Source organism: Cryptotermes secundus, unplaced genomic scaffold (assembly GCF_002891405.2).
Source record: "Cryptotermes secundus unplaced genomic scaffold, Csec_1.0 scaffold142, whole genome shotgun sequence".
NCBI lineage: Eukaryota > Metazoa > Arthropoda > Insecta > Blattodea > Kalotermitidae > Cryptotermes > Cryptotermes secundus.
Window position 1 is genome coordinate 133779 of NW_019743148.1, and position 10233 is coordinate 144011.

Here is a 10233-nt window from a genome sequence, read left to right on the forward strand (position 1 = left end):
ATTCATCATATGCACCAAATATAGTACTTAAAGTTTCTTAAAATTAAGGTCCAAGATAATATGTTATTATAATTCTACATTCTGGCACACAAAATAATCTTGCATACTTCATAAGAATCATGTGTTGATATACTCGTACTTGTACAGCCCTTTGTTTATTCTTAACTTTGTTTCCATGTTGCAATCGATTTTAGATGTAATGGAACTCATGTATATTTTTTACCTGTAAATTATTTAAAAATATAATCTTATATTTGCTATACTTTAAAACAAAATTATTGTTTTGGAAATTTATGAGACTACAGGATAGCACTGTTATTTCTTCTCTGTTGTTGACATTTTTGTATTATATCATTAGAAACAATGTGATGACTAATAAGAATACTTAAATTAAAGTTAAATGTCAGTACCTTGTGAGTAAACAAAATGTTTAACATGTATCAACAGATATCAGTCATACTGTTTTATCCAATCCATTGTACTGTCACAATTTAGAGTGACTACAGATGGGGTTTGGATTGGTGAATGGATTTACTGACCACTTATGCACACAAATCTTAGAACTACAAGTAATTACAGTGCCACTTCTAATCTCCACAGCACCTGCTAGGTTTCTCCAACCTGCTGGCTTCACAAGCCAGTCCTTGGCAACGGCTTCTAACAGTGGAGGTTCTTCAGCTTCACATGCTTAGGCACTATCTTCACAGCCTCCCATGCAGAAGTGCCTAACAACTGACTTTCTCCCTTGCTTATAACATCTCAGCACAGACCACGCAGAAACACTCTAACTCTATTGTTGCATGCATATTCGTTGCAGCACAATTGTGTTTACCGAGCTGCTGCTCTGCAATGGTCACTCTTTTCATAGTCACTGCTTAGCAACAGGTCTATACACCTCAGTATCGTCAGGCCAGCCTTGATTCCTGGTAGCAATGGAAGGCACAAAAGCTACTGAATGACTCTTTTCTGTTTGTTATTTAATGCTGCTGTCAGTGTCAAGACTATATAGTGTCACACCATTGTCTGCGGCGGTCTTGGCTACATGCAAGGGAAAAGAAACTGTTTTCACCTTTCCTTGTAAAACTTTCATTTCCAAATATATTGTGGCATGTGGACCCACTGCTAGGCAATGAACATGAAAGAAGCAAACTATACAAGAGCCATGGCTAAGTAAAGGGTCTCCAAACAACAGCCGAGCAATGATCATGTGGGCACCCCAACAGACACAAACGCAACAACTTCCCTGCAACAAAGAAATGGTGTTTTCTATGGAGTCCATGCTGAGATGTTATAAACAGGACAAGTTAGTGGTTGGTGAGTGAGTTAGATAACCACTGGGGTTCAGTTGTTGTGAGCTATTGCTGTGAGAAGCTGATAGCTGAGGTCACAGACAGTTCAGGAACCAACAGGATGGGGAATGTTCACCATTGAAGCCACTACTGAGCAACGGCTAGTGAAGTATGTAACAGACTGAGAAGTCCTACTGTCCTATAGTGATTTGTGAAGTGTGCAGAACAGTGAAAACATAGTCCTTACTTGTAGTTACAAGTAGTAAGAGTTCAATATATCCAACTACCAATCCACAGCCCGCCTATAGTCAATAATATTGTGACAGTATAATCTTAGTCATAACCTGTGGCATCATCATTATATTTTTCATACAATGACTTGGGTTCCATGAATGGCAGGAAATTCTTTACTAGGTTAACAACTATCACCTTCTCAAGGTACATTCTACTTCATGGGGCAAGCTAGTTAGTTTCGTAATAGATTAAATATATACCTGATGTTTACTTTTACCATGTTATCTACACTGAAGTACAAAGTTCATTTAAATGCATTTGAAACCTCAGTTGATCACATTTATAATCATGTTATCAGAATGTGCATACTGAAGGGTAAAGCACACAATTCTTTATAAAATCTGAAGTGGTTCATACCTAAGATGTTAAAAATTGTGTTGTGCATCAACTTTTAAGAGCTTGGTTCTTTTATGTTTAGAACAGATTTCATGTTTTTTTTTAATTCGCTTAGTGGGGTGTGGAGTCCAACTGGGTCCACTTGGCATAGCGGCCACTGATTGGCCTATTGTAACCTGCCCAGGTGATTAGGATGATAGAGAATTTTGTGGAATGAAAATTGGCAGGGGAAACTGATGTACTCGGAGAAAACCCGCCTCAGCGCCACTCTGTCCACCACAAATCCCACTTGACCAGACCGGGGATCGAACCCGGGGCACCGTGGTGGGAAGACAGTGACTAACTGCTTGAGCTATGGCATGGCCTTTTTCATGTTTCAGAATGATATTAAATATAAAACTCACTGCCAGTCACTTGATACATCACTAGTAATAGGCAGACTTAAACATACCTACTTATTTCTGGCATAGTTTCATTATCAATTAAACTTTACACTTACAAGTTCTCACAATTAAGAAAATTATAACTTAAAAAACAGCACACTAGTCTTTACCACAAACTAATTTTAAATTATGCCACACAGCATTAGCTGCCAAATTTCTGTGGGTGCTGGTAGGGATGCCAGGCATCTGCCCTCTCCATGGATTTATTTGCTGAAAAAATTTAATAATAAAAACACTTTCAAATATTCGTCAATCCTAACGCCATAAGGTGATCAGTAAAAAGTCTTGCATGACTTATACGTATGTTTGTAGGCAAATTTCCTGGCCAACCAACTCTATCATTCAACACTATAGTCACCATTGCTGGTATCATCATTAAATAAATGAATAAGCTAAAGAAGATAGGTCAATTTTCCTAGAGGGAATTCATTATGAGGAAACAAAACAAAAATACTCTATTGTAACAAATGTTTCAAATTTAGCATTCAAGATGACTTTTAGTGTGAAACTGTAGTGTTACCACTGTCTATCTTACTGTCCACTGTTACAGTCTGATACAGTGCAATTCTGTAGACAAATGTTTTGCTACTGCAGCATTTTGGCAGCAGACACTTGAAAGGCAAAATGCCTACTTGCGACTATGTTACTGCCCTATCGTAAGGGCATCTAATGCTCTTGCAAACAACAAATCTGCTGCCTACAACTTGATCTGTTGCATTAAGCAAAGAGAGCAAGGTGCCAATGGTAATCAGAGGTAGTGACAGAAGATTGCAGGTAATTGCATAATGAGGAGCTCCACAATTTTTACTGTTTGCCAGTATTAGGGTGATTAGGTCAAGGATGATATTGGCAGCATATGAAGAACATATCATGGAAATGCAAAAAACACAATTACTTTTTGTTACAGTATCAAAGTTTTCTAACATATCTATCATCATTTATTAGGCACAAAAACTGAATAAATTTAGGTTGCATAGAAACGAAGTAAATACACAGACATGACAGCAGCTGTCATATATATAATGAAAAGCCTATCAGCCAAGCTAATATTTTGATATTTATACTGCCACTCAAGTTTAAATGTTTTCAACCTCCCATATAAACATATACCATTCCAAGGTTTGCATGACACTTGGTGAAAGTAGGATGGTTGCGTGGGAGAAACAGCATCAAGAAGTAGGGGTCAGCTGGAAATTCTAGCTACTAGTCTACTGCAAAATATGCATTCTCCATACACTTGTTTTTGGTTCAGAAACAGTAATGCTGTGTTGGACTGAAAATTGTTAACAGGCTGCACTGAATGCAATTATGACATAATTTCTAGGAAGAGTTATAATTAGGCTGCACTGTATATTTTCTCATAATTATAAATTTTCTAATTATCATGAAAACTGCAGCATTTCTGACACAATTTAAACATTTGTGCACCAACTGGAATAAACAAATTTTCATTTCTGGCACAGGAAATTATAACTCACTGGTCCTCTGAAACAGGTGCAAGACAACCTGAGTGAGAAGCATGTATATATATATATTTCGTGAGTGTAAATTATTGATCATCCCTGTTGCCTTAATTCTTAATATTCTCAAATATGGTAATATGGGAACATGTACCTCTCCTAACAACACTATTTGACTGTCCCTGGATTTCTGATACCTTAAGCCTGACTTCCTGACAGTATATCATATAGCCCTCATATTTTTCTTGGAGTTCATTTTACTCTTCAGAATTGGAAGTAATCCTTTTGGTGATGGGCACTGCCTTTTAGTGACATGAAATTCGTAAACTGTCACAGAAATTATAAAGTTGTTCCTATGCTTAATTGAGATCTATGCCATGAAGAAGTATGAAGGAGTGGATCAATAGATCCATGTATGCTTGAGCGCAGCACTAGCTGGTGAATGGTCACCTTCTCGCTGTGGCCGCTTTACTCTCAAGGAAAGAGCCCCCAGTACCCACTGGATAGGAGGCTGTGTGAGCCCCAAAACTGGTCTGAATGACGTGGAGAAAAATTGTCTACTTCTGATTTTTGTTTTCTTTCCAAATCTTTTCTTTTGTGACATGATGGTCTGCCTTCTGTAACACTTCATTCTCCCTCTTTCAGAATCCTGTGCATGCTACTGTGAAAAATCCCCGTTACTTCAGTAGCTGTTTTGCCCTTAGTTCAGAACACATCTCCATTCTATCTCCCATTTCATGAATCTGTTCACACTGTAAATCATTTCTCTATTCTGGTAGTGTATTATTTTATTCCATGCGATCTGATTCCATGAAACAATAATTTCGGAATAGGTAATAATGCATGATGAACCCTCAAGGCTCCCAGGAACTGGACTGTCTTGTAGTGATTGACAGTACACCCCACCCCTTTGTTTTCTGCTGCAAGAAATGGGACGGAACATAATTAAAGAAGAAAAATAGTATGATAAACAACAAACATTCATTTTGTAAAATTATAAATGAAGCAAGAGTGTCCCTTTGTATAGAGGTTCAGCTTGCTACAATTGAATAATTTTATTAGTAAGATGAACTAGTACCAAAATAAACTGTACATATAACTGTTATTATTTACTAATCTTGTATTTTCCACCAAGAATGAAACAATTTATATCATACACTGGAAATTTCAACACACATACAGTTCCGAATTTTAATTTACAAAATTTCAAATACACATAAAACATATACATCGTTTTCAACAACCAAGTGCCAACTGGGGTTGTCAAGAGTGCAAGAAGCCACAATATTAGTTAATTCATGTTTCTGCATGAAATCAAAGTTACACATGTAACAGATATACATAGTTATATTGTACATATAAAAGACAATGTTATTCATATTTAAATAAAAATAAATTCTATTGCCTGCAGCTTAACTTTTTCATGTAGAAAAGGACATTCATCCATCATTAATATATATTTATATGAAAAACAAACACTAACTGCAGTGTACAATACTGAAATGTATGGGAACATCTGACTTCCAGGGTTGTACATGCATCAGTTCTGTTGCTATTTAGGCTATATTATTTATAAAAACAAACATACTTATTTTCTAGAACACTAAATGTTTCACATATTCATCAGCCTTACTTGTAAACAAATCGGCTAACAGATGGCTGGATTAAATTAATTTTCAAAGACTCAATGTTGCTTGGAAATTATATATACAAGCCCTTTGCAGGAGCTGTCACCAAATGCTTAAAGTATATAGCAGCTGAATCAGTCAATCAAACCAATGAAAGTCCTTGCACCTTAGAAAACGTTCACAGTAATAGTTTTGTTACACACGATTCAATTATTATTTGTACTTTCATTCTTGTGGTTCATTGTGCTTTTTAAATGGTCCTGTTATTTTATGCAGTGATGTATATTTTGCAACATTGCATTCTTTCCCCCTGAGATTTACAACTAAGATTTTGGAACCACAATTATTAAATGCTATCATTAACTTGCAAATAAAAATTTGTCACAGTACACATCCATTACTAAAAATAATAGCTGTGATTTACAACAGATAAGCAGATATTCACAGCAATGAATGGCAGTGTTCTAGTGAACCGAACCCGCTGGATATGAAATGCCTAGTTTACAGCAGATGTAGCATAACAGTAAATATTTTGGGGAAATTAGGGGGTCAGACAGAAAATGCTAATCCCACAGAAACAACCAACAGAAAAGTTCTATTTTATAATATACATATCACTAATAAACATATGTATTCTTACAGCTCTACAAATATCGCAACTTATCTCAAATATCACTAGTAAATCACCTATAGCAATACATCTGCTGCACACCTTGTCTCCATAATGCCACTATGAAATTAAAAATTGTCGTGGTAACAAGACTGACTAGCATAACACCATTAAAGTTTGGGATTTCCTCTTTTCTCCCACCACAATGAAACAGAAGCTCCACAGTACACATTCTGGAGAGAAATTCAAGTCAAGCCACCTTTTGTTTACAGTACATTAATCACTGTGTGCATACACTTTTTAGATGAGCATTTTAAATTTTTTGTACTTTTTTTACAATATTTTCACAGCATATGTTCAATTTATTTTTACATAGAAGAAATCAGCACAAAGAATACATGGGCAATTACTGTACCAATACTTCCCAGAATAGCTGAGGCCTATGGAATTAAGCTGCCATAGCATCACGCAGGAACTTCGATGAAGCACCTTTAACAATGGATTCATCCTCTTCTGGCAATGGATTCATAGCTCCAACAGTCCATTCAGCAGGGTTCAGTGGTGGAGCCCATTCTGCAGCTACATCTTCTTTCTCTGAATCCCAACTCTCATCGGAGCTGACGCTACCAGATCTGCATATAGAAATACATGACAATAAATTAAAATCAAACTTCCTCAAAAGTCCTCTGCTGTATTCTTGCAAGGCCAATTCAATTTTCTTAGTCCAGAGAAATTAGCAAGGTGACCTACAAAATCTACAACAACTCCTGAACAAACACTTCAGAAAAGTCTGACTGTATTCCACATAGTCCTCATTTCTAAACTGTATGAAAACCAACTTCTAGATTGCAACACCAAAATATTACAATTAAACATTATTACTGTTTGTATTAAAACCTTTTAACCGTGTATTTATTATGAAAATCTTAGTTATTCCACGCATACCTTTCTTATCTTTTGTAATAAGTCTCTGTACAATTAGCAACAATCTACAAGCTTATAAATTCCACATTCTCTGACGCACAGTTAAATTCATAACAATTTGTCTTTACAGCATTCATTAAGCAAAGTGGGGAGACTGTTGTTTTGATTGGGAAACATGTGAATACTATTAAATGATATCACATAATCTTTCCTGAAATATACTACCAAAATAAACATTTCATTCATAATTATTTTCCTTTTTCCACACCATTTTAAAGGCAGAGTTATATTTTGATTGTTATATGTTCACCTGATACGTGTAGGCATTTGCAGCTGCCCATGTTCATCAATGGTGGGCATAATGGAGGTCAATTTGTCAGTGGGCCGCAAATACCGTAATGTACGTTGGGACAATTTCCACACAAGGCGCTGGCGATGAGGCATCTGGCATTGTGCATTATACCTTGCCAGGATCAGCAGAACTACTTCATGGCAGCAGAAAAAGCTGCTGTCTGGAATCTGTACACAGAACCCAAGAGTGAAACTCAATCCAGCCAAAAAATTAACATCCGTACTGCCAAAATTGACCTAAATACATTTAACAGAGAGAAACTGTCAGTTTCAACTTATGTCAATTTAGTACACCTCTTCTAATAGTTTTAACAAAATGGTATTTCATCACATCATTTATGAACACATGTTGCTTAAGGGGTTATTCAGATCTTCAAGGATTAAAAACTGCCTGGAACTGTTCTCTTCTATTTTCCCTCTCTTCCTCTATCCTTGATTCATCTATGTGGAAATACTGATATCATACAAGACACAGCAACTGACATCGGATGCATGGTAACACCTTCCTCATGTTTGCAGGTTCTGCCAATATACAGTCAGTGAAAAGAAAAGATTACAAGCAATGATTACACAGAACTGCAGAAAGTGTAAATGATAGGAACTCTGATATCAATTTTATATCAAAATTCAGTTCCTTAGAATCTTCAGTAGACAATGAAGAAGACACTTCATCCTGCAAACCATGTTAACACTTTCATGTTGCATTCAACATAATAGGAACAAAGAGTGTTTCTTTCAGTAATAATTTACTCACAAGTCTGCCATCGGCATCTAGCCTGAGCTTGTTGAATCCAGCTCACATCTTGACATCCTATTTCTTCAAGATCCATATCACTTGTAAGTAAGTAAAGTAAAGGTATCCCTGTAACAAGCTGTGGAGGCCAATAGGGTTGTGAGACGTTGGGGTCCACACATTTTTCTAGACAATCGGCTCATAGATGGCAGCAAGGTTGTCAGCCCTATGTCAGCCCCCAAGAATATTCCTGGTGCTCATTTCTGCTACAGGCTGAGTCGACCCCAGGGCCTTAGCGCAGCCAGAGGGATTAGGTCAATTGAAAAAATCCAATTAACTCATCGGGACTTGAAGCCGCGACCTTCCGGCTTGTAGCATAGTGCCTCAACCAACTATGCCACCATGTGCCCCCCCACCATTATTAATTGTATCCTCACATTTATGCTTTGTCTCATTAACTTCTCTCCCCATGCAGATATCCTGACTCAAATCTACTCACAAGCTACAAGTACAACTGTGGCTTGGTAGATGTTTGTAAAACAGCAACTATCTCACTACAAGCCCTACATCTTGCCCCAACCAACAACTTACCTTGCAGAGTTTCTGTAGCTCAATGGCAAAGTTTACAAGTCGCATGATCTCAGCACCAGTACTGGGGTCCTGCCTGGTGCCAAGGTCTGCAACTCCAGAATCCAGTTGAGTACAGAGAAGCACCAATGCAACTTCACTTGCCCTGAAGTTAGCACAAGCTGCATCACAGGCTAAGATCTCTAAGCGAAGCCACAGAGATGGAGCTGCTACCATCTTGGCATAAAGAGGACCAACACCAAGTCGCTCTGCAGCAGCTATGAAGAGTGCATGGAAAAGCTGCAGGAATGTGAGTGGGGTGATGGGCAGGAGACCAGGCTCTGTGTCCAACTTGCTTGAGATAATACCCTCCATTCTAGTCAGATCTCCCAAGGTGCATTTGCACTGTGAGATGGCAACCAAATCACGTGTATCAGGGATGGCTGAAACCTCTTCCAGTCCACAGCTCTTCTGGTACTGACAAATCTGCCTTGTTGCAAGATGGAAGGAACTCACTGAAATGCAAGCCATGTGCTTTGGACGTGCCTGAAATGAAATTAGCAAATAAGACAGTTAAAATCTTTTAACTCCTTCAGTAAATTTACATATTTTTCAGATATGCCAACAGATCCAGTTTCTGAAGCCAAAAACGTTTAACTCAACCTTGCATGTTCATGCTACAACTATGGTATAGGGTTCTTTATAGGTTCTGATGAAAAATTTGTCAGACAAAGCTCCTTTGCTGTTAAAATCAGGAAATACAGGAGGCTATGATAGAAATGTCATGTGGGTAGGATGGGGCAAAACCAGAACACCTAGTTCTGGTCTGCAAACATTCTGAACATGAAACTGAAGGAACAAAGTGTAAAGGGGACGATAGTATTATGACAGATCTTACAAGAACTCGTAAAGATGGGGGATGGACGGAACTTTTACATGGTTGTGTCCTGTGGTTAGCTTTGGTATTTATAATGTTGGGTCTCTGGGTTATGCTACACCAGTGCTAGGTATAAAAAAGTTAAGTTGTCCCTGTGCTTAACAAATTAAGCACTAAGCAATGTAGGTTTATGGTGGAGTGAATGTCCAGATGCATGTAACCTTGCCCTTAGCACTAGGTACAGATGTGGTCAGCTTCATGCCCCTGCCACTTTAGCCATAGGGACAGAGCCCTGGACAGGATACAGGGTGCGCACCAAAACCAGCCCAGATGACATGAAGACAAGAAAAATCTTGCACCTACCAGGAACTCCAACTGGTCAGCCATTCAGCCCATAGTCAGTAACTATACTGACAGCACTATCCCAGTTCCTATACTAGTGTCTGTTTCAACATAATTCAGTTAACTCTTTGACTGGCGCGGGCGTGTTTTAATGCCCGGACGATGCCAGCCGTTCCCTGGCGTTGGCGTGTTTTAACGCTTTGACAATCTCGTCCCTTCTTTGCTCTCTTGGCACTCATCAACCAAAGACATATATATGATAGTTTTTGTGCATGTTTGTAAAGAACCCTTGTAAACTTTGTGGGGGTCTATATTACTGTCAGAACCCTCTGAGAAGGTAAAGGTCAGAAAATATTTCACATTCATTCAGTTTCACCAT

The 10233-nt window shown here is 38.0% G+C and overlaps 1 protein-coding gene across 2 annotated transcripts in view; it reads right to left on the reverse strand.

Moving 5' to 3' along the window:
- Nucleotides 1-4919: 4919 nt before the first annotated feature.
- LOC111873760 (cyclin G) overlaps nt 4920-10233 on the reverse strand; it is a 12796-nt gene continuing 7482 nt past the window's right edge. For both annotated transcript variants that reach the window (XM_023868709.1, XM_033755206.1), the window contains exons 4-6: nt 8660-9181; nt 7295-7503; nt 4920-6692 (exon numbers count right to left, since the gene is read on the reverse strand). In XM_023868709.1, the coding sequence (XP_023724477.1) occupies nt 6509-6692; nt 7295-7503; nt 8660-9181 (915 nt within the window). In that variant the 3' untranslated portion in view covers nt 4920-6508. The remainder of the gene's footprint in view (nt 6693-7294; nt 7504-8659; nt 9182-10233) is intronic.